This window comes from Arvicanthis niloticus, chromosome 3 (assembly GCF_011762505.2).
Source record: "Arvicanthis niloticus isolate mArvNil1 chromosome 3, mArvNil1.pat.X, whole genome shotgun sequence".
Classification (NCBI taxonomy): domain Eukaryota; kingdom Metazoa; phylum Chordata; class Mammalia; order Rodentia; family Muridae; genus Arvicanthis; species Arvicanthis niloticus.
Genome location: NC_047660.1, coordinates 44799596 through 44825732, shown reverse-complemented (window position 1 = coordinate 44825732; position 26137 = coordinate 44799596). Strand labels below are relative to the sequence as shown.

General features: G+C 36.1%; 1 protein-coding gene across 5 annotated transcripts in view; it reads left to right on the top strand.

The window, feature by feature from the left end:
- The window catches only part of Zc3h13 (zinc finger CCCH-type containing 13), a 60929-nt gene that overhangs the window by 8775 nt on the left and 26017 nt on the right, over nt 1-26137 (top strand). For 4 of the 5 annotated variants that reach the window (XM_076930706.1, XM_034497680.2, XM_034497679.2 and 1 more), the window contains exons 4-8: nt 750-861; nt 11892-12000; nt 16526-16665; nt 17209-17366; nt 23206-23403. In XM_076930706.1, the coding sequence (XP_076786821.1) occupies nt 750-861; nt 11892-12000; nt 16526-16665; nt 17209-17366; nt 23206-23403 (717 nt within the window). The remainder of the gene's footprint in view (nt 1-749; nt 862-11891; nt 12001-16525; nt 16666-17208; nt 17367-23205; nt 23404-26137) is intronic. The other variant, XM_076930708.1, reaches the window with a different exon arrangement.

Below are 26137 nucleotides of genomic sequence, written 5' to 3'. Positions count from 1 at the left end.
ATCTGTAACTTCAGTCCTGGGGGATCCAATGTCATTTTCTGGCTTCAAGCACCAGTCATGTACATGATGCACATTCATGCAGAAAAAAATACCCATACACATAAAGCAAACAAATAAATAATTTAAAAAATTGAAGTGTGTTTATGGATAAACACTTCCTCTGTAGAACATCATTTTGCCTTTGATAGAAACTTGGCTAAACTTAATTTGCACAATGAAGATTTTTTTAGTATTTCTTTTATCTCCTTTTGATGATTTTGTAATAATTTTTAAAGTTAACATGCAGAGTGTTTTTTACAGAAATAATTTAATTAGTAAACTAATTAGTAAACAAAGAATTTGGCTAGTCCTGAAATCTCTGATATAATTTTGCTACTTTAGAACTTAACCTTTCTCTTATTAATCCTTCATCTACAATATGTCTATATTTAGGTGGTCATTCAAGCTGCTATTTACATACTCATTTTCTTCAGTATATATAAATATATATATATATATATATTGGGGTTTTTTTCATATTATCAGTACTTATAACACAGTGGGAATTAACCTGCATCTTGATTGACTTTAGGAGAAACTTGTAAATATTTCTCATAGTTTAAAATATTACTATTTAATAAGCTGAAACATTATTTTTCAGAAATTTAGGCACCAAAGACAGAAAAATTATATTAGTCTGTATGAAGTTATATTATTCTTATAAAACATCATATAAATACAGATTTTTGTTGTTTTGTTTTGTATCAAAGGTCACCAGAAAGACCCACAGGTGATCTCAGAGAAAGAATGAAGAATAAGCGTCAGGATGTGGATTCTGAATCCCAGAAACGGAACACAGAGGAATCATCCTCACCTGTTAGGGTAGGCATAAAATTTATAAAGCCCACTTAAGTTTCAGTAGTCATTTATTTCATAAATTCCATTTTAAATATTTGCAGTAAATCTATAATTAACCATGGCAATATCCTGTGTGAGTAAATAATTTAAGAGACAGTGATCCCCTGGGAAACTGTTCTTCTATACAGCAGAGCTTAGGCTGAGCGTAAAAGGTTTTGTTTGTTCCTGAGTATGTAGATGTAGACCACAGCTGTGAAGCTCTCTCTCCCTGTGCTCAGTTTTCGTCCCTCTGTAAAGAAACTCCACCTCTTCTGTCAGTCACTCCTGTTGCCCCATTGACCGTGAGCCCTAGGCAGTCATGAAATCGTTTCTTGTTTTATGAATTATCCACTCTTGTGCTTCTTTAAATGGATCCTATAAGGTGTTACTTCTTGGGAATAGCTTTTTTAGTTTTTAATATTTATGAAAGATTATTCTTTTGTCTTCTTTCCCCAAAGAATATTTCATTAGCATTCTGTATTCTCTTTTTTTTCACTATTATTGATGGATATTTGGGTTCTTCACACTTTTCCCCCATAATATGAGTGAGAAGATTCATGTACAAGTTTTTGGTTAGCATGAGTTTATTTTTCTTGGTTTTATCCCGGGGAACACAATCACTGAATACATGGCCTATTGGTTTCTTTTCCATTGCTATGACAAATGTCAGTTTATTTTGGCTTAGAGTTTGAGGGTACCATGTGTAGCATGGCAGCGGTGTGTGGAGGCAGGAACACATTTGGTTGTTTGCATTCACAGATGGCAGGCCGAGAGCATCAGGCCGTGCTCAGTTCCCTTTCTTCTTGGTATTCAGTTCAGGACTCTTACCCTTAGCGTGGACTTTCCCACTTCAACTAACCAGCTTAGAAAGTTCAGAATTGTGTCTCCTGGTGATTCTAGATCTTGTCACACTGAGGGTCAGTGCTAGAGCAGTGTTCCTCCACCTTTCTAATGCTGTGTCCTTTAGTACAGTTTCCCATGTTGTGGTGACCCCCAACCATACAGTTATTTTGTTGCCACTTAAACCTGTAATTTTGCTACCGTTGAATTGTCATGTAAATATCTGATATGCAGAATATCTGATATGTGACCCTTATGAAAGGGTGGTTTGACCCTCAAAGGGGCTGTAACCCACAGGTTAAGAACCACTGTGCTGGACTGCCATTTAGAGACTGCATTGCTTTTACTTCTTGACAGTGAGATCTGAAGGTTCCAGTTTCTCCATTTTTTTCTCAGTTCCTAATTGTAGTTTTGCTTTGTAACAGCCAAGGAGGACAAGCGTCATGCACATACTCACTAGCTCTTGATACAGATTTGGAGAAATTCTGCTCATTTTTAAAAATTGAGTTCTTTATTGTTGAGTTGTAAGAGTTCTTTATATTTTGAGTACAGGTAAAATATATTTTTTGAAGGTTTCAAGTGTTCGGTTCCTTTTTTTTTTTTTTTTTTTAGTTAGTAATGTGAAATAATTGTATAATTATATACCATCAGATTTCTAGTATAAGTTATTTTGCTTTACTAGTGTTTAATACAAATACAAGTAATTTCCTTGTAAGTTAAAAATAGCAAAAAATTAGATTTCTGTTTTAAAATTTTGTTTTTTTTCAACTTTTTATTCTAAATAACTTAATACTTAAGAAAAGTTATCAGGATTAGCATATAATTTCTGTTTGCTTTCATTTTTTAAGGTACCTAAAACAAATTTTTACCATTTTGTACATTGTTGCTACATTTAAAAAATTTTTTTCCAAGTTGAGGGCAGTGTCTTATTATGTCTCTTGACCTGTCCTGACAGCAGACTGCTGGGCTCAGGCAGTCTTCCAGCCTCTGTCTCTCCTGAAGCTGGTACTGCGCAAGCTCTCAGCACCAGACAGAGCTCTGAGTGCAGTGTGACCTCACATGCTAGTTTTCTTCTGTTACTCTCTACTGTACTAAAAACAAACAAATGGAGAATGCTTGTTAAAATTGTTGGAGAGTTTCACACGTGTGTATAATACTGTATCGATCAGATCCTCTCTACCAGCTCCTCTCCTGTATTCCACCTTCCACATAACCTTTCTTTCCCAACCTCACTAAGTCCACCTAGTGCTGCCTGGCATTTGTACACCCTGTCAACACAGGGTCAAGACAGGTCATATCACTAAACCCAGAGCTCACCATTTTGGCTTGACTTGCTGGCCATTGTGCCCCTGGAGACAGGGATCCACCTGTCTCCAGTCTTTCCAGTACTGCATTACAGGTGTGTTCCACCATCCAGTATTTACATGGGAACTGGAGATCAAACCTCACATCCTTATGCTTGCTCACCAAGCATTGTCCTAAGCCATCTCCCCAGTCCCCTGTCTTTACATTCTTGATCCTGGTCTTTAAAACTCAAAAATTTTAGATTTTTATGAAATTCAGCTTCCCTGTTATTTCTTTACTAAATTTTATTGTTGCTTACTCTTTAGGTATTATTTGAGAAGCTTTTATGATACAAGGTCATAAAGATTTATGACTTTTATATATTTCATATAAAATAAATAATATCAAGAGTAAAATGTCCTGAAATATTAAAGAAATGAGCTCTGAACCTCTCTTCTCCCCCACTCCATGCATCTGTGTGTCTGTGTATGTGTATGCATATGTATATCTGATTCCTTAAAACTTAACTCTTCTGAGATCACATGACAGGCTGTAGTAGTAACTACATGAACTATAATTAGTTAATGTAAGGGACAGACACAAGGATTTACAATGAGAACACAGCACCTCTAGGTATTATTAGCTAAACTTTTCTGTCAGTATCCTCTATAAATTGGGAACTGGCTTTGTTAGTATGTTATAATGAAGGGGTAGGATTAGCCATTCTATGTTGACTACTTAATAAATGGCATATAGTGTTAGTAAAATAGCTCTTCTGTTCTCCAATTTAAATAGACTTTAGTCTGTTAACAGGAATTGCATGTGAGCATTAATTTAGGTTGTTAATGCATATTAAAGCATATATGTTGTTATAAAGGCTTGTATGTTCAGATCATGTTACTAGATGGCAAAGTTGGCTAGTAAGAAATTTAAAGTTTGGGGTTGGAGAGAGGGCTCAGCAGTTAAGAACAACTAGCTGCTCTTCCAGAGGACCTGAGTATAATTTCTAGCAACCATGAAGTGGCTTACAACTGTCTATAACTCCAGTCCCAAGGGATTTGATGCCCTCTTCTGACCTGTAAAGGCACCAGATACAAAAGTGATTTGCAGACGTACTACATCCAGGCAAAACTCTTATTCACGTAAAATGAGTAAACCTTAAAAGAAAAACAAGTAAAGCTTGTTTTTGAAGACATTCTCAAAGGCACCAAGCTTCATATTTACCTAAGGGATGATGTTTCAAGAGTGGTAAGTTATGAGGAAATTTAATGTTTAAGTAAACAGAATCTTTAATTTGGTAGCATTTTGGGTTTGTGAGTATTTGGGTGTTCTGCATGACAGATGGATAGATTCTCTCCATCTCTGATGTGTTCAGCAGTGGGTGATGCTTTTCCTCATGTAGTGACTTCCTGTTGGAGGAGATCAAATTGGTTTTAGGGTATGGGTAACACAGGCAGAGCTAAGATAGGCATGTGATTTTTCAGAGTTAACAGATTCACTTCTTTGTCACTGATATTTACTCCAGTATGTCTAAATTATAAGGTTGCTGGATTAGCTTTGACTTTGTGGGGAGACAGCTTTATAAATAAAAATTGTAATTCCATAATCAGAGATGTAAGTAAAGTACATAATGGACAAAGTACACAACTCCCTGCAAAACCAGAAAACATGGTACAGGGACGGATAGGTTTGTGGGTGAGAAGACAAAAAGAGAGGGAAAAATTATGCAGTTAGCTATGAAGCATTTAAAGGACTAATGTACTTGAAGAACTGTGAATCTGCTTTAGACTTGATATTATCATGGGTCAATTTAATTTGGCTATTATTTATTTAAATTACCTTTTCAGATGTTACTGTGGGGGGGGGGGGGGGAGTGCACGATGATTGGCCAACATCTAGCCTATCCCTGGTACATTATTCTGATGTCATCCACATGCATTAGGTCTTTTCCAATTCTTAGTTGCCAAGTTCTGTCTTATTATGAATCAAGACTAAGTGTCTGTGGAGTGTTTCTAGTTCATAGTGTCTGGGAGAGGTTTCTTCCAGAATACACACTTAGCTGTAAGTTTTATTTTACAGTGCCCTCTGAAACTGTCTTCCTTACTCTGCCCTAGCCATGTACTTAGGATTTTTGTCTTTTTACACATTTGCAATTCATAGATTCTGGGTAACAGTCCTTTGTGAAATATATGTATTGCAAGTGTGTTTTTCCCAGTGTGTGGCTGTCCTCATCATTTGTCTTGTGTCGTTTTGACACCTACCTCCTCAGTAGTTGGGGTAGTTCCTTCATTTCCTTTAATGTGCCCAGCACATTGTATACAGTTTTCCTTTTGCATTGAGGCACTTGGACCAGAAGTCCTGGTCTCTCTTATAGCTGTATCAAGACACTAAATACTTAAGAGGTTTACTACTTACTGTTAGATTAGTCATGGGTTTTAAGGCCTTTCATAAAACACAATCAGGAAGTATCTGTTTTCTCTTAAAAACAAACAACTGTAATCATTCAGATTTAGGATTTGGGGGCTTTTATAATTGTGTTGCTTTCTTGTGCAGAAAATTCTTATCCCTCTTTACATAATTACCCATTTTATATTATATCTAGTGGTTTCACAGCAACCATCAATACTACTGTTACTAGCAAGGTGTCACAGTTTGCATGGAGAATGTCCTCATGGTTTGAAAGCTTGGTCCTCAGCTGAAGGCAGTCTTGGTGAGTTATAGGGATATTTGGTCTTTTGACATTACAAAGATCATTCCAGTACTAGACAATAGAATTACAAAAACAAAACAATAAACAACTCTTACAACATTTTAATTAAGTTTATAATTAGGGAGCGAGAAACCCATTCTTGTATAGTCTAGGCTCCCCTTGAACTCTTGTTCCACCAATCTTAGTAGCACTACAATATGTCACTACTCTGAGCTAAGTTTACTATGATTTTGATTTGTGTTGCTTTCTTAGCTATCTTTGGGCTCCTATGTCCAGCAAGTTGGACAAGCCCCAGATGGAGAGCTGGGCTGTAGAGCTTCACATGGAGGAAGTGGGTCTCTGAGGGTGGGCCTTCTGGGTTCTAGCCGATTCGTGCTTCCTGTCTGATCTCTGCTTCTTGATCTATGTTTGGATCACTGTTCCTTCTTACCCACTGTGGGCTATACCCCCGAAGTATGAGCCCAAATAAACTCCTACAGTGTTTAGTTGGTTTTTTGTCCAGTCTATGTCATAGAAATGAGAGAGTAACTAATGCCTACGTTATTGAAGAGTTAAATTTCTTTGTAGTTCTTAGGATATGCCTTGTTTGGGATATATCTGCTAAATCTGGCCATTTAACTAGTTACTGTATTTTTAAGCAACTGAATTAATACATAGATTAATCTGTGTCATTCTAATTGAAATATTAGGGTTTCTTTTTAATTTTGCAAACATAAAATATGTGATTTTAAAGCAGTTTATATTTATATTTAAAAAGTATGGTGTCCATCTTTTGATTGTTCTGACTTGTTCCTCATAGACCACATTTATTTTTCCTTCTGCTTTATCTGTATATATGTGCACTCATGTATGATGCGTATGTTAAATGCTCACATTGATAGACATCTGTGTATATGCATATAAGTTCGTGTATGCTTTTATACATAAAAGATGATCTTATATTTCACTTGGCATTTTAAGCTTTTTTTTTTTTTAAACAGGTGATCATTCTATAACAATATTGAGAGACTTCTCGGGCTTTTTGGAAGTTAATGTGATGTGGTGTTTCATTGTTTAACTATACCATGGATTATTATTTAGCCAGTCTTTTGTGCATGGGGATTTAGGCTAATCAGTGTTGCTCCTGCTGTAGAGCTGTGGTGAATGGTGAATGATTGTGTACTTGATACACACACACACACACACACACACACACACACACAGTGTCTTAGAGCGAGATATATCTCAAGCTATAGGACTGCCTTGCCAGTGTCCTGGCCAGCGTGCTGTTGTTGGTGTGTGTTGTGCTTGTTCTTTTTCCCTTGCTTTTCTGGTATGTTTTGCCATAATTGTCTTTCCAGTAAGATAGGGGAATTGATGGTGTGTCAGTTAATTTTCACTTATATTTCTCTTTTGAAGTGTAAGCATTTGTATGTATCTTAAGTGTGATTTTCTGTGAACGTTTTAATATCTGTTACACCTGTCCCTTGTTGGTTTCCTCTCTATTTTTCAGTCTCCACATTGTAGGGATAACGGTTAGATATGACCTAACTGAAAGTGCTGGAGACCAGAATGTTTTAACTATATTTTAGGACATTGGCTTATACATAGTAAGCTGCCTTGGGGCTGGCAACCCTATCTCAATGTGAGATTTATTTGTGTTTCATATAACATGTTCATGATGCCTGAGGGTAATTTAGCTGGGTTTTGTGCACCTGAAGTTTTAGTGGAACCTTTACAGGAGGCCAGCTGTGGATTCCCACATGGCCTGTGCCGGTGCTCAGAAGCTCAGATTGGAACATTTCAGGTTTTGGAGTTTTGAGCTAGGGATGCTCAGCCTGCAATAACACTTTATTTGTGATATCAAGTATAATAATTTTCATTTCTCTTTTTTAAAAAGTTTCTGCTTTAATCTCTGTCTTGAGCTTTTTGTCTTGGCTTCCCTTAATGTAATAATCTCTTTCCGCCCTCACTTTGATTTTGGTAAATGTTTTATCATAGCAACAGAAAGCTAACTAGATAGCATATTAGTATAGAGAAGATGTTAGATTAGTGAAAGTGAAAACCATGAAATACAAATCTCTGATAAATATGAGATGTCTCTGGCTCTTGATCTGATAGAAAAAGATATTGAAGGGATTTAGTAATGCTGTTCAAATATCTACAGAGTTGGCATGTGAAAGAAGTACTAGATTTGTTTTGCATAATTCCAGAGACTAGAACTAGTCCTAATCAATAGAGTCTGGAAAGATAATGATTAATAACGAGTTTTCTGATATTTAGAGTCTTCTAGAAATGGGAGTGGAAGGATATACAGTAGGGAGCTGGCACTAGGAACCTTGGGTGCTAATTTTTTCCCTGTTAAATTTTCTAATAAAGGATTTTTATAATTATAAATTGTTATTAGACATTTCCTTCTGTAAGGTTGGAATTATAATCCTTACAAAGATATGACATTTTGTTTGGCTACTTATTCACTTATAATATTGCTTTTCAATTACTAGCCTCAGTACTTTCATTTTAGATTTGTTCTAATGTCTCCTTACTAAACTATAACTAAAAGTAATGTAAAACTCCATAAACATTGGATTTCTGAAGTGGAAAAAACCTAAAACATTTTACCAAGCTAGGCACAGAGTTATTAGGCATCATAACTTGGTCTTAATTGAAATGATCAAGTTGTAAATCTCACATAGTTGATAAATTCTTAGGCTTTGATATAAAATATTGGTATGTTTGGTCATAGGATTGATCATAGGCAGCATGGTTAATTAATATGCTTTGAAATTTTTAATAATGTTACTCTTTGAAAATTTCATGTATTTTGATCATGTTCACCCTCCCCCCACCAACTCCCAGACCCTTCCTACCCTACCTGACCTCCTGGCCCACCCAACTTCAGGTGTGCTTTTCTTATCTCCTCCACCCTCAGTCTTAAAGCCATCTAGATTGTGTTGGGTGTGGGGCTTGCTGTGGTGTGTTGTTGATGTGTCAGGGTCACACCATTAAAGAGAGTGTCTTGCTCTTTTCCAGCAGCAACCAAATGCCAGTAGTTCCTCAGCTAAGGGTAGGACTTCATGCTCACTTCCCCACTCCATGATGAGGTTTTGTCTGGATTGAGCTTGTGCAGATTGTGCATGCTGTTGGAATTGTTGTGTATTCATGTATAGAGCTAGTTATACTTTTCTGATTCATTGGATCCGTTCACCACCTTTAACTCTTAGAGTTATTACCTTGTTGTTTAGGTCCCTGAGCCTTGTGGGGAGAGTGGGGAGGATATACAGATGACTCATTTAGGGCAGAGCACTTGGAAGTCTTTTATTTCTGCACTTAGACCAATTGTGAGTGTCCGTTAATTACCATATACTTACATTAAAAAGAAGTTTCTCTATGAAGTTTAGAAATGCACAGATCTGTGGGGATAGCAATAAATCATTAGCCGTTTTAATGCTAGATCCATTTAGCAGAAATAGTAGTAGTAGACTCTCCTTAGGACCTATGACCTATTTACCTGCAGGTTCTTGGCCTCATTGATAGTGCCAGCTATGGTTTCCATCTCGTGGAGTGAGCCCTAAGTCCAATCAGAAAAGTGGCTGGTTAAGCTCATAACATTCCATCAGAATTGCACTAGTAGGCCTATCTTGCTAGGCTGGTTATTATTGTAGCCCACAGGGTTCACAGCTGAGTGAGTTTAGTAATTACTTTTCTCCTCCAGTAATATGCATAGCACCTTCCAGCACTATGAAAACTAGCCCTTGGTATGAAGCTTTCAGTTTAGTACCAGCTAGATTTCTTCATGTTCTATGCAGTGTCTTTAGCAAAAGAATATTTATTATCAAGTTCTGATCAGGATAACCAATAACAATGGCAATAGCTTTCCCATTTTTAAAAATTGTAAATAATCCAGTCAGAAGTGTTTAACCTAAACTACAGTGGTTGCATAACAGTATTCCAATATGAATGTGTTCTGGGATGACAAACTATAGAATGTGCAATAAAGTAAGTAGATTATACTTCTAAAAGATGTCAAGCCATTTTATTGAGGGAATCAATAAAACTGAAAGAAGACCATGCTGCACAGGTGATAAAAGACTGATGTGCCTAACATGTTACAGGCTGATGAGTAGAGAAAATGAGGAGACAGGGCAGTCTTTTTGTCTTAGATAAGGTTACTATTGCTGTGGTGAAGCATCATTACCAAAGGCAACTTGGGGAGGAGAGGGTTTATTTGGCTTAAATATCAGAGTCACAGTCTATTAGGGGAAGCCAAGGCAGGAACTCAAACAGGGCAGGAACCTAGAGGCAGGGGCTGATGCAAAGGCCATGGAGGGGTGATACTTATTGGCTTGTTTCCCCTGGCTTGTTCAGCCTGCTGAACAGAGGACCACCAGCAATGGGGTGGCCCCACCCACAGTGAGCTGGGCCCTCCCTCATCAATCACTAGTTAAGAAAATGTGTTACAGGCTTGCTTGCAGCCAGATCTTATGGAGGCATTTTTTAAATTGAGGCTTCCTCCTCTCAGATGACTCTAACTTGTGTCAAGTTGACATAAAGCTAGCTACACTTGTAAATGAGCTAAAGCCTTAAGTGTTATCAAGATAATTTCCTATGTTATGATTTGAAGTGGGTTGGTTGCTGTATAATAAGAAAAGACATAATCTTCTAACTTGAAATTCTCCTGCATGTTGAAGCCTGAGTACATACTGTATGACAGATAATAATTCAATCTCTAGGCAGAGGCAGTTGTATTGAAAAACTGGACAACTCAAGATTAGACGTTTTAAACCTATAGGTATGAACTGTTTGTATAACGGAGAACTGTATTGATTTTTGTACTTCTAGTTCAGAATGTGATTTAAATAGTCTGTTACATATTGATACAGATTATCTTGTGCATTTTACTGTGCCAGTACTGCTACTTACTCTGAACCCCTTGTTATTTATGTTAGTAGCTAGGCTCTATGTGGTACCTTAGAAAGTTGGTTGTTGTATTCAGTATTTTGGACGTAATTTCTTGTAAAAATATTTTTAGAATGGGTATGTGGTGTATGTTCTTGTAGGTTTAATTCATACAACATTCAGAAGTTGCCTTGGACATAGGACAGTTTTTCACTAGTGTTAAGCACTCTGTACTTTATGCTACAGTAATTGTCTTCCTTTTCTTCTTTTTCCTATCTGGCAAACCCCATTTCTTTATTTCTTGATCTTTTGTAAATTTTCTGTGACAGATTTCATTCTTATATAGCCTTTTGTCAACCTGTATTGCTAGCAAGCAAACATAATGTAATTTTGGAATTGATGTTTGTAATTTACACCTAAATGTATAAAATTTAAAGGGATTCCTTAAAAAGAAAACTTTAAACAAAAATTAATTTATGTTTCAGGCAACTGAGTTTTATGACTGAAAATACTCAGAAGTTTGAGCATTTACTCTGACTGACATTCATAGTATTTAGATTATGACTAAAAGTAGTAAATTCACTGTGAGGGGCTTTGAGTATTTTCTCATTATCTAGTGAAATGTGGTTTGAAATCTTATGGAACAGAGTATTCAGTTAAATTACTGAATTTATAAATTGAATTACTATTTCCCATTTTGAAGGGTAGATTACTGCTAAGCTTAGAGTAACCTCTAAATCCTAGTGTTTTATAGCATTTAACCTTCAGTATTAAGGATTAATAAATACATTAATTGTGTTAAATAACATTTGCTTTAACCAAGTTTTTTTGAAGTTTTTATAAAATTATTAAAATGAATTGAAAAGGAAATGAAAGGAAAATTGTTATTTTAGGGCCTTTTTTTTTTTTTTTTTTTAAGAATCTGCTCAGTGGTTTAGTCTTTTAAAGTTGGATTTTATGTATGGTTACTTAGATAATCTTTCTGTTGTATTATAGTCATTTTAAACTGTTTTTTACCCAGTGGGTTTTCACATAGGAAGCTTAGTATGAAATAGAATGTCAGAGGATTGGGTTTCGTTGCATTTTTTAAAAATATCTGAGTTACTTCTTACATTTACCATGTTGCTATTCTTTAGTAAATAAATACTTTCCTGTGGCTACACTAGAACTTGCAGGTAAATGACACAAGTCCTCCTCCCTCAGAAGCAAAGCTGAGTGAAATGGAAATGCTATGTATTCAATAATGACCTCATATGTCTTAACCATATGGTAACCTGAATGTATGTATATATGTACTTTTTAGAAAGAATCTTCAAGAGGGAGACATAGAGACAAAGAAGACATAAAAATTGTTAAGGAGAGAACTCCAGAAAGCGAAGAAGAAAATGTAGAATGGGAAACTAACAGAGATGGTGAGTTTGAAAAATCCTTGCTTAGCTAGTAGAATCTTGATTATTCAATGGCCTATTTGAGAGTTTTGTGATACCTTTTAACTGTGATCTTCATATTGCTTTAGAAGTATCCTATTGATTATAACAAATTGTCAGACAGAAACAGACATATAGTAGCATTTCAAGGGTAGAAAAGGTGCTTTGTATTGCCTACTTCAACTTTCTTATTCTGTCACTCCCACTTCCATAACTTTATTATATCTTTTGGGATTTTCTTCCATTTGTAAACATTAAAATTCCTCAATACCAAGTTTTAAATTTTTAAATATAATTTAATACATAAAATAATTAAAATGAGATTGTTAAAATTATTTTCAAGAAATGGCTGGCTTTAAGTTTTCAGAAGAAATTGAAGTTATATAACAATTGAATCCTGAAATTTATTCATGAATAATCATAATTAAAGTTCCTATATTTTTTTAGAAACATTATAATAAACTGGAAGCACTAGAAGTGATTTCTGCAGTAAGAACTGGTTTCTAGTCTTGGAATGGTCATTAGGGTACAGTTAGGTGACAGTTTGTTTATAAAAATTAGAAAAATCATCTTTGACTCATTGTCTTGCCAAGTAATCACCATAAAAATCTCTCTTTTTCACCTCTTTGATGTTCTGGAGAGTGAGCACTCTTAACTATGGAGTTGACATTTGTTGAATGCATTTTAATATGATTTATACCTTCATCTAAGAGCTTTACCTTTAAGAATTTCAGTACCTTTTCAGAGTAAGCAAAAACAGACTAGTGCTAGATGATCTGTAGACTGTTGCCTGTAACTACAAACAGTAAACTTGGATCAGAACACAGCCCCTGCCTTTTTGAGTTACAATGGCTGAGTGGAGTCCTGGAACAAGGATGAAGCACTTACAAGGCTTAAGTACTTGTAATTGTATTTCAGAATGCTGTCTGAAGATACAGCTAAACTAACATGGAAAAGCACCCTAATCACCATTTCAAGACTAGAAAATCAGTACTTACTGAGGAAGTCACTTCAAATACTTCCAGTCTATAAATGTTTCTAAGGAAATAAAGAGATTTTGATTATGATTAATTCAGTGACATTTTATAATATCTTCTATAAAATAACAGAATGGGTGTAATATCCTATTGTATTTGACTAATTAGTTAATATATTGAAGGATTTATTTCTCTTTTATTCTATATAAGAGGTCTTCCTATTACTATATAAAGTCAATATATTCCATTGAATCTGAGACCAAATTTCTTACTTTCTCATCAATTTAGTGCATGTATTATATGCTCTCTTCTATACCTTTGGTTTTCTTGTGTGTACATGGATATGTGTGTGGGGGCATGGGGGGGTTGTTTAATGAAAAAACACATATTTGAATGCTTGGCCCCTAGTTCCTAGGACTTATTTGAGAAAGATTAGGAATTTTGGATTTGTTGGAGGAAGTGTGTCAATGGCTTTAAGGTTTCAAAAGCCCATGCTGTTCCCAGTGTCTGTCTCTGTCTGTCTCTGACTCTCTGTCTCCCTCACACACACACACATATTCATTCATTCTCTCTCTCTCTCTCTCTCTCTCTCTCTCTCTCTCTCTCTCTCTCTCTCTCTCTGCCTCTTGCTTTTGGATAAGATGTAAACTCAGCTACTGCTCCAGTGCCTATCTGCCTGCTGCCATGGTCCCTCCCCCATGATTATTATCTTTTTCTTTTCCATCTTGTTTCTGATTCTTCCCTTAGTTGTTCATCACGTAGAACAAAATAAAAAATAATAAATATATCATTACAAGAGAGGAAAATACATGAAGTACTTTGGTAATCTTGGAGGGAGATTCATTATCTTAAAGTATAAAATCTCAAAGCCACAAGAGATTTGAATATGTAAAAGTTAAAAATGGTTTAATAACTAAATGAAGAAAGTAAAGGCAGAAGTCAGACCAGAAGAAAATTCTTGACACATGTAAGCATTAGTAAAGATACCATATAAGCACATAATGAACTGTCACAAATATTTAAGAAGATAGTCTTGTTTAAAAACTCATGACATTTTAAATAGGTACTGCCTAAGAGCTAGAAATGGCTAATAAGTGTCCAACTCTACTGCAGAGAAAGGCTTACAAAATCAAAAACAGAATTGCCTACATACTCAAGTTTTTAAGTGGTAGTTTCTATTGGTAAAGTTGTTTGAGTTCAGGTTGACCACAGTAAAAACAGAAGCTATATTTTGATTCTAGCAAACCTAGTTTGATGAAGGTCATAGAGAAATAGTTGCACTTCTGAATCAAGGCAGTTATCATTGCAGCCCTGTGTGTAGCAGCAAGACATAACATCCCTCAGGAGGCTGGCCATATAAGGAGTGGTGTACTTAGTCAGTAGCTTCAGAGAATGACTATATCCTGCAATCAAGATATTCTCCCTCCCTCCCTCCCTCCCTCCCTCCCTCCCTCCCTCCCTCCCTCTCTCCTCCCTCCTCCCTCCTCCCTCCTCCCTCCTCCCTCCTCCCTCTCCCTCTCCCTCTCCCTCTCCCTCTCCCTCTCCCTCTCCCTCTCCCTCTCCCTCTCCCTCTCCCTCTCCCTCTCCCTCTCCCTCTCCCTCTCCCTCTCCCTCTCCCTCTCCCTCTCCCTCTCCCTCTCCCTCTCCCTCTCCCTCCTCCCCCCTCCCTCCTCCCTCCCCCTCCCCCTCCCCTCCCCCTCCCTGTCTCTCTCTCTCTCTCTCTCTCTCTCTCTCTCTCTCTCTCTCTCTCTCTCTCTCTCTCTGTGTGTGTGTGTGTTTCTTTCTCTTTTAAAACAAATCTAGCCCTCACAACCTTTTCATCAGAAAAGACTGGATGTGAAAGATGACTTCAGAATGAGTGGTTAGTTCTGATCTAAAGAGATAATTTAAGTCAACTGAAGTGAAAATGCTAGACTTTTTTTAAAAAATTAGCACACATCAGTGTTAAATTTAGTTGACTTTCCTGTTTGGTATGAATCACTTGTCTCACAATAAAAAGAACAGAATTGGAGAACTAATGGTCCAAATATCTGATGGTCTAAGGCAAGGGCATGAGTCTCCTTATTCTATATAAAGTATTGAAGGCTTTGGTATCCTCAGTGTGGAGCTGAATGCTTTAATGCTTTAACTGTGACTTTTGTTTTGCTTTTTAGCCTTTTTTGTTTTTTTAAGAGCTATGGCCATATACAAACCAAATACTCCACCACTGCTCTATCTAAGCTTAAATTGTACCTATTAGAAATCGGGGAGGGGGGTTGAAAAGACAGCTCTATCATTTATATATTTTTTTTATTTGTTGGATATTTTATTTATTTATATCTCAGATGCCATCCCCTTTCCCCATTTCCCTCCCTAGAAACCCCCTATCCCATCCCCCCTCCATTTTTGCTTTTATACCATTTTAATTACATGCAAGTATTAAGGTCAGTTCTAGGTTGAGGAACTAGCAATACAATAGATGCAAATAGTTAAGGAATAAGCAAGACAGTAAACACAAATAGTCAAAGAACAAGCAAGGCAATAAACAAAATTCTGTGAACACTCCTGATATCACTGTTCCTCCTCCTCCTCCTCCTCCTTCTCCTCCTCCTCCTCCTCCTCCTCCTTCTCCTCCTCCTCCTCTTCCTCCTCCTCTTCCTCCTCCTCCTCCTTCTTCTTCTTCTTCTTCTTTTTTTTTTTTTTCCAGTTTTTTGAGACAGGGTTTCTCTGTGTAGCCCTGGCTGTCCTAGAACTCACTCTGTAGACCAGGCTGGCCTAAAACTCAGAAATCTGCCTGTCTCTGCCTCCCAAGTGCTGGGATTAAAGGCATGCGCCACCACTGCCCAACAGTGAAATCACTGTTTCTAAGAGCTTATCAGGATGACCAAAATATCTGAGCCAACTTCCCTGTCCTAGCCCAAAGTCATTTTCATGTCTGAAGCCTACTTCCTTGTTCCAGCCTAAAATTTAGATTCCTACCTGAAATTATTTCTTTGTTCTAGCCTAATATTTAGATCCCTGCCTGAAGTTACTTCTTTGTTCTAGCCTAATGTCAGATTCCTGCCTGAAGCCCACTTCCTTGTCCTTGGCCCATGTCAGATTCTTGCCAAGCAGCCCCAAAGGCTCTCCACCTCTCTCCCTTTTTTATTTCATAAACAAGACTGAGTCTGTCTTAGGTCATTCTGCCAAGAATGCTTTCCTTACCAGTTGTGGGATATGCATTATCAAAAGCAATGCATTTCTGTCTTAGGTAGGTAAGGGCTCTGTGCAGAATCTTACCCATCCTTAGCTTGCCAGCCTGTTACTTAATAACTCTATCTGGGGGTAGGTAGAACTCTTTAATAACAAAACCCAAGTGTGTGATAACCCCAGGTTACTTTCAGAAAGTATAGAAACCTTAACATTACATTTTTAAATAGAATTAAGTTCTTCATAGAAATATTATTTTAATGAAAGACTACATTGTTGAAATTTCTACAAAAGTTAACTGAAAAGTCTAATTCTCTGTATATAATTATAATAGTGTCTAAAATAATGATATTTGTATTTTAAAGATTCTGACAATGGAGATATTAATTATGATTATGTTCATGAGTTATCATTGGAAATGAAGCGTCAGAAAATACAGAGAGAATTAATGAAGTTGGAACAAGAAAACATGGATAAAAGAGAAGAAATTATTATTCAAAAGGAGGTATGTGTATTGAAGTAAATATGATATTAACAGACGTGGTTGTTGATCACAGAAATCAATTGATCAGCTTCCCACACAGCTTCCCACATATTAGCTGTACCATAAAAGATTAATTATTTAATCTTTACATGATTTTTAAGTAAAAATGTTTTTGCTGTTAAACCAAATTGACACTTCATTGCCTATACCCATCAGCCTGATACAAAGTGAGTTCTACATATGTCAGGCCCATGATATTTCTAGATTTCTCTGTCCACTTTTCTAACATATGGAAATAGAATTTATTTGGAAATAATTTCTGATTTTCCTGAGGAAGTTTTGAAAAATGTTAATGTTACTTTTTTGGTATTTGTATCTATTAGGGCAGTTTATAAGTTAAAAGCATGGGTTTTGAAATTGGCCTCATGACAATGGGTGCGATGGTTCTGGCTTTTAATTTTTAACTCAGTCCAACGCCCTTTCCCCTCCTAACTATTTTCAGGTGTGTGCTTTTTTTTTTTGTTCCATGAGTTTCTGAATTGACTTGCTAAATTACTTTGATAGGTTTCCCCAGAAGTGGTTAGATCAAAATTGTCTCCATCACCTTCTCTGAGAAAGTCCAGTAAATCGCCAAAGCGAAAGTCCAGCCCCAAGGCATCTTCAGCTGGCAAGAAAGAGCGGAAGGCTGCTGTGGTGGCTTCTCCGCTGTTGGACCCGCAGAGGTCAGTAGGGTAATCTCAGCACCAGAGGATAGGCTGTCTTTGTGGTGTTTCTAACAGAACTGCATAACTCCATTATAGAAGGTGATTCTGATACAATTGTTTGACCCTCTTTCTTCCTAGAGTTAAAATCATAATACAGTGAAACAAATATCCATGTCACATCTACACACTAGACTTTCTAACTCTGGGATTTTGTGTAATATGCAAGCCTATGTTTTTTATACTTAAGTCAATATGTCTCATTTTTACAACATAAGTACTGTTTTTAATGTAGTGAATAAGAACACAAATTTATCCTGCAACTTTCTTTGTTTGAGTTGCTTTTTTTCTTAACATTTTTAAACTTTTACTATCTATACTATGTATTTGTCTTTCTGTTGCCCAACATTGTGGTTTTCAGTTTTTGAACATTATACATTACATAAAAGGAGTGTTTTACTCATTTTTTTGTTTATATGTCAAGAAATTAGATATTTTAAAGTCTTCACATGCCAGTGTGCGTATTGATCAGAATTATAGAAGTCAACTAAAGAAATAAAAATAGGAATAATGAAATATAATCACATTAAGGACTAAGAACAAGATGGGAGGCATTTAAATATCCTTCTACAATATAAGTTCAAATTAAGGTGCATATACTAATTTTATTTTTATTTTTCTTAACTAACCAAACCCTAATGTTGATTATTTGGCAAATCTTGTTTAGCTAACCCACAATAAATAACCCTCATGTTATTTCCTGGTTTCACACTGTAATTTAGACTCAAGTTATGTTATTTGTCTCCATAGTGTGGTACCCACCTCTGAACAGACACACGCAGTTTCACTCACCAGTACCGCAGTCCATCTGCTTTGTAGATGCTGTAATTTGTAGATGCTGTAAGATAAATCTTAAAAGAACAATTCTAATTAATTTTTATACTGTGAAACTTTTTTCTTCTCAAAATGAATCTCAAATTCCCTAAGAATAACATTTATGCTTTTATTTCTTGTTAATATTTTTATCTAATTCTGTCTTGTCTGCCTAGTTGTACATTCAGTCCTTCAGGCTTTAGCTTAAATTCTAAATTTTCTTTGTATACATTCCTTTCACCTGAATTGCTGTTTGCCTTATATTTCAGCTGTGGCATGTGTGTTTTATAACCTTTATTAAACTTAAGCTTCCTGAAAAACTAGGCTCTTGATAGTTCATTTTTCTGTCTTCCCAGGAGAGTAAGAGCTCTTGTGGCCTCTCTTTGCTCCTGATTGGCATTGTGAAGGGATGTGAAAGAGGCCAACCCCTAGATTGGTGTGAGCTATCCCGACTTGTTCCTCTTCTTTTTGCCTATTAGTTATATAGCTTGCCCTAAGTTCATCCATTTGTCCAACAAATTATGTCACCCAAATAGCATTTATTTTCTTACTTTTCTATTTATTGTTGTTGAAATGTATTTTCTTCATAGAAATTTTTAAATAACTATTTAGATATAAAGGATTCATTTAAATCTATTTTCATATACTCTTTTACTATTTATTATTAGCTTATCATTTGATTTGAATTTTATCACATTGCTTTAATTGCTATATTTTCTGTATTCCAGTATATTGCTGGCTTTAAGATGTACCTATAATTAATAGATAGGCAGAGAGAGAGAGAGAGAGAGAGAGAGAGAGAGAGAGAGAGAGAGAGAAAATATTGAGACAGTCTTATGTAGCTCAGGCTTGTCTCTAAAGCTTCCTTGAACTGAAATTAGGTATTAAATCTACTTCCCTAGTGTTGGGATCACATGGATGTGTACCAGCACACCCGAGCAAGCAGTATTTACTTTTAATATTTATTATTATTGTTATATGTGTGTGTGTGTGTGTGTGTGTGTGTGTGTGTAACATTTATTATTATTGCTCATACCACAGCAAAACACAAATGTAGAGGTCACAGAGCAGCTTTTGACTTCTGGTAGTCATTTGTCTCCTTCCATCACACGGGTCCCCAGAATCAATCAAACTCAGGTTATCAGGCTTCTGTAGCATTTATTGAATCTGAGTGAGAGAGAGAGAGAGAGAGACAGACAGACAGACAGACAGACAGACAGACAGACATAGAGAGAGTTGGTGGCAGTTAATGGAGGGCCTTGAGCATGTTAGGTAATTATTGTATCTCTGAGCTACATCTATAACCTGATGATAACCTACTTTATTGCTGAGTCATAGTATAAATTATTAGAAGACATATTAAACTCAAGGATGGGAATTTCTGTTAAAATTCAATAGGCTGTTTCAACCAATGCCAGTAATTAGCTGAATGATAGATAAACAGACTCTGATCTTTCTGGGTTAGCATAATGGAAAGATGTAATTACTGGCAAATTAAGTCATACTTTTTTTGATATCCTTCCTAAGGTCTGGTATGGTGATATCTGGAGATGTGTATTACATTGTGATTTAGAATCACAAATGCATTGTTTTGACCTTTTGCTTTTTTAACCCAGGCAAAGTTTTCTATATAGATATTTTTATAAAAAGAAATATGAAATATTTTTAGAGTTGTCTGGAATAGTTATAGAATGATATAAAATGATAAAAGTGGACAGTGGGCTGTCTGCCATGGGTAGGAAGTATATTGATGTTGTGTTGCTAAAAGAATAACCAATAGACTTTAAAATGGCAAAAGATCTTGCTGATCTCAGTCTCCTTCATTTGGAAAACAATGCAGTATAATAGAATTTTGTTTTCCAACTCAGTTTTTAAAGGCACATGAAAAAATTCCAACTTCATTGCTTTCTAAACTTGAGTTTCATCCATGAATGCACTGTATTTGCACTACTTCTCCCTCTCCATTCTCCATCTCCTATGTCCTGTCTCCTTCTCTTGCATTTATGACCTCTTCTGTAGTTGTTTTATGCACACATACACATTGGTGTTGCTCTTACTAAGTTTTAGGATGTTTCTGATTATGATAGTGGTAATAGATAAATACTGAGATGTTAGTGATTTAACCCAGCTGCAGTTTCTCATCATATAGATTCAGAATGGATGTTTCTAGGTTGGAGCGATGGCTTAGTCGCTAAAGTGCTGTCCTGTAAGCATGAAGACCTGAGTTTGATCCCACATAAACAGACAGGCATGGTGGTGCGCACTTGTAATCACAGGCTGTAGTGGCAGAGACAGGGACGAACGATCCCTGGAGCTTGCTGTACAACCACTCTAACCTAATTGGTGAACTCCTGAGGGCAGGCCTTCACAGGGATGGCAGGCACATGAGCCTGCTCTCTAGCCTCTACACACATGAGCAAACATGCACCCTCTGACAGTGCTGAAATTCCTTAGACTTTGGAAGACACTGAGAGGTTGGGATGCTTAAGGGAATAATGGCTTTTGCGCCTGTTCAGCTCTCTGTGCAGTAGCTTGGTAGACGTCGTAGGAGAGTCGCTTCAGAGAATGAACTGTAGAGAGAGTGGCTCAGCTCGGTGCCAGAGGGAAGGTCAGTGGGCATCATCTCTAGATTGTGGAGTAGTTTGGAAATACATTTTTGTCAAGAATCTTCTCCATATTTTCATCTTTAAAATATTAGTATAAATGGCAGGTATTGTTGTTTCTCTTTAAAATGAGCAAATGTTTAGAAATCAAGATATTTATTATCATTTTGTACATAAAGGGTTTCCATAATCTCATAAATGATGTATTGATGTTTGTGGCTACTGTGGTTGTTGGTGGAAGGCAAGGATGCAAAGATGTAGTCACCAGATTTTAGGAATCTTTTAACTTATATAAGCAGCTGTTTTTGTCTACATTAATAACAGAGGGTTATGGACCGAGAAAGTTCAGTGTTCTAAAGGCTGACCAGGTTCCAAATGCTTTTAATCCTTTAAAAATCTTACCAGCAATTCTGAGGACTGTGCTATCTATTTTAATTATATAGCCAATGAATCTTGGGATTGCAGAACTCAAGGTCATATGAAATAAGCTTCAATGAAACCAAAACAAATGTATAAAAACAACGGGCTCCTTAAAACCCTAAGACGACACTGAATACTGAGAGTACAAGGCATAGTCAAGAGTGACCACACAGTAAACAGGAATAAGGTTAGAGCCTAGATTTGTAAATTTAGCACATTCATAAGAATGGTTTGACTTAAAATTGAAAAATATCCCTGTAAAGACAATTTGGGAGAAAAGATTTTCATGAACACTGAAATTGTTAAATATGAAGTTAGTAAAATGGTTGTGATTTAAAATCTCAACTTGACAAATATGAGATTCTGGTGGAAAGGTATTTCTCAGATGGAAATGACAGGAATTTGAGAGGATGAGATATTTGAGTGATGATATAAAACAGACAACTGTTTGTGTTCAGCAGCTCGTTGGTTGCTAGCAGGTACTGAAAAAGATAAACATACCTGGGCTTTGTAAAAATAAATAAGTAAATTCTGAGAAATAATGTCTTAAAAGTATAGAAACAGAAAAGCCAAATAGAAAAAACAGTTATGTTGACTCTCTGTCTTTCTTATCTAAAGAATTAAATGCTTTGAAGTAAAAGTCTCTGATGGGGCTTTTAGGGATAAGAGTGTTAACGTGAAATTGCTGTTCAGTTAAGCTTTGTGTCAGCTATAATGCCAAGTCAGCCAGGTTTAACTATGTAAGGGATTAAGGTCACATAAAACCAAAGTGCCAAATGATAATCTGTACCTCAAAACCACTTATATATAAGGTATTGCATACTTAACCATGAAAGGCAAAATTCCAGAATTTTAGGAGGCCATCTGTGAGATCTCAGAGTTGGAAATGGTTTCTTAAATGAGATTCAGAGATTTAGAAGATGTTTAATAACAGCTAGAGAAACCAATTTTAGATGACATAATTAATTGTACCTTCTTTATTGTGAGCAAACTAGTAACTTCCAAATTGATTAAAAAATTTAGAGCATCTTTCAGGCAGACCCCCACAGTGATTTCTTTTTTTAATAATATCCCCTAAGTTGCTTTTTGTTGTAGGCAGATGCCTATACTTTATGTTCATTCTATAAAAAATGCTGCTGTGTATGTGGCAGGGGTGTTGATTTGCAATAACAGTAAAAGTATTTGTGACCACTTTTGTATGGCTTGCAAATACAACTTCTGTTTTGGAGGTTGCTTGTTATAGTTCCATTTGTCTGTTTCTTTTTTTGCATCGCAGGGTGTGACTAATAAACTATTGCCAAATAAAATGTTTGCTCTCTTTCATGCTTTTTTCTAGGAATTCTAAATTTGGGGTTTTATGTTTCTGTCTTTCATTCAGTTGGAATTAATTTCTGTATATGATACACAATAGAAGTTCAGCTTCAGTTTTGTACATGGATATCTAGCTTTAAAATAGACTATTGAAGTGTGTTAAGATCTTTATAACAGTTACATTGGTTTAGTAATTTTTCCTTTTATAATTGGTTTCCTATAGAGAGAGTGTTTTGAGACAAGGTCATGGCTGACCTAGAATTCCAGGAAGCACAGACTAGTCTTGAATTCACTGTGGTTACCCAAGTGCGGGGATGGCAGGCCTCCATCTATCCTATATGAACTAAAAAAAAACACAACTTTAGCATTTGTTTTTATGATGTTATGCTTTTCCTTGAAACTTCACTGCCCCTAACTCCTTAGAAACTACTCTTTAGAATGATATAACTAATAAGCATTGTTTTAAAAAGTAAACTAAGTAAATTCTTTGCTCCTTTTTGTGTTTTTTTCCTGGATATGGATTATTAGTATACAACATAGTAAAAGGACAAATAATCGAAAAGAACTGTGCAGCCTTTAAAATGCACTTTAAAATCATCCAGGTGGGGTCCAGAAATATTGAGACTTCTAACTCTTGCTTTATGTACCTCCAGAAACTCAAAAAGCAACCAAAGTAAAAAGAAAGGACCACGCACTCCTAGTCCACCTCCTCCTATACTAGAAGATATCATTCTGGGGAAAAAGTACAAAGAAAAGTATAAAGTGAAAGACAGGATAGAAGAGAAACCGAGAGATGGAAAGGACAGAGGACGGGATTTTGAAAGACAAAGAGAAAAACGAGACAAGCCAAGGTGAGTAGAAACCTTTGGTCAGTATTTATCTGAACTCAAGATTCCTGACTGCAGAGCTGTGGGACAAAGGTGGATAGCTTTTTAAATTATTACTGTTTTCAACTGTGTGTATTACATTTAATAGTTCCCACAGCGAGTTGTGAGTTATACATTATTTAACTTCAAATTATTTTAGTGTATTTCAGTGAAAGTTGAAGGTGATAATCGTGTTAGATGTATAATGTTGCATGGATGGAGAGCAGTGTGAAACACATCTCCAGAATGGCAGCATCCTACACATTGGAAACTGCATTCATCACGCTGTGACATCCCACACACCATTCTGATGATGTTTTTGTGAATTTAATGACTTCAGATTCGTTATAAGTAGAATCATGCAATCCTTGACTGGAATATTTCATTTAGTATGTCTGGAGAGCTCATCCATATTGTAGCATATGGCAGAATTTCCTTCTTCGTAAGACTGAGTAATATTTCATGTGGCACAAATCATACTTTATTTTATTCATTCCTCCATGGAGAGTGTTTGGATTGCTTTCACTTTTGGGTTGTTTTTAAATAGTACTATTATAATCACCAGCCTATGAATACTTCTTCGGGAAATCCCTGCCAACTCCTGTACATAAGGTTTTCCATTGTTTTCTTTTGAGGATTATACTGGTTTGGTGCATGCATTTGGAAGGCCATGTCGAGATTTAGTTTGCCATTACATTGGTTGAAGTGACTGGTTTTTTCTTCCCCTTTGTTTGACTGTGACATCTCTGTGGAAGGCCATCTGAGCATGTGTTTGGGGATCACTTCTGAGCACTCAACCGTTGGACTACGAGGCTTTGAATGTGCTCCCGAGTGCAAGCACATGCACATGCACATGCACATGCACATGAGCTAGTGCTCATTCATTAGGGAGAGCACTAGGGACATGACAGTGCTTTGGTGTTTAAATATATCTCTGTACTACATCCTGAATTTGGGAATAGTGAAACCTATAACTTCAATCCTTTTGAAAGTTATTCTGGATATTTGAGCTCTCCAAGGTTTCTGTGTAAATTTTAGGATAAATTTTTTTTTGTAAGAATAAAAAAGCTATTGGAATTTTGAATGGCATTGGTTGTAGATTGTTTTCATTAGTGTGAGGAGCTTAATAAATCTCTAATCCATAAACACAGATGTCTCATACTTGTTTCTGGTTTTGTTCATTTCTTTCAGTAGTCTCTTGCCACCTTGCTTAGATTTATTCCTAAGTATATTATTTTGGATGTACTATAATATATTTCCCTAATTCCTTTTCAGATTTGTTCATTGTAGTATGCAGAGATATAGCTGGTGTTTTGTGTTATTTTTTTTTCTACAACTTTACTGAACTCATTCATTCTAAGAGGATCTTGTTTTAGTGTAGTAGAATCAAGGTTTCCTATATACAAGATACTATCATCTACAAATATTTTTACTTTTTTTGCCATTTGATGACATTTATTTATTTATTTATTTATTTATCTATTTATTGGCTTTATTCCTGTGGCTACGATTTTACACAATATATTTGATAAATAGGGTATCTTTGTGTCTTATAAGGAAAGCTTCAGTCTCTCTTAGTAATATATTAACTGTGAGCTTTTCATAAATGGCTTATTGATTATCATCATTCGAGATAAGGTAAAACCATGTAACTCTAGCTGGCTTGGAACTTGCTTCTTGAATGCTGGGATTCAAGGCATATGCTACCATGCCCAGCTCTACTAAGGACTAGTAAATAGCTTTGAATTTTGTCAGATGTTTTTGTGTATTAGTATCTTTATGTGATTGTTTCCTTATCTTAGTTCTTGTAGTATATTGTATTAGTCATATTTCAAAATGTTAACCACTCTTTTTTTTCCAGCAATAAATGAATGTAGTCATGGTATGTGCACATTTAACATACTATACAAATTATTTTGCTAGTACTTTGTTGAAAATTTTTGTATCTGTAATTCATTGTCTTCTTGCTTTGTAAGATTTGTAAAATGCAAATTTGATGAGAGCCAGATTCATTCTTGATCAGTTTTCAGATTCTTTAATACTTCCCTTGAAAAAGTATGATTCTTTACAGAGATCTGTCTCTCTTTTCTCTTGCCCCCCACCCCCAACACTTGGGATTGGTGAAGATTTTAAGGAAATAGGAAGATGGCTTGGTGGGTAAGAACATTTGGTCTGTAAGCATGAGGTCGGTTATCAAGGGCCAACAAAGTGAGACATGGCTCACACGTCTGTAACCTCACCACTGTGGGGTGGAGATGGAAGGGTCCTGAGAGCTCACGGGTAGCCAGCCTAGCAGCCACCGTGACTCCTCATTCATTGAGAGCCTTCTCAAGGCAATAGGGCAGGGATTGAGAGATGAAGTTACTTGACTTCTAGCTCTGACCTCCTCATGCATCCCTTCTCCAAAGGATTTTAATATAAGAACTAAAGGAAAGTCACAGGATAGGATACAACACTCACTTTCTATGACAGATGTGAGCTTCTTAAAGAGAGTGGCTAGTCTTTTCTTTTTGAGTTTGAGTGTAATCAAGATATTGACGTTACAGGAACAGGGCAGACATTTTACTTGGCTCTGCTTCTATATAAGATACTAAGCTAGTTACTTGTTCTCTAGCATCTTTTTCAGCTGCAAAATATGTATAATACACTTCATTGGGTTCAAGTCAGGATTAAACGAAGGAGTAACTCTTACATTTTTGGTTGTGAGCCTTGCCTTTAA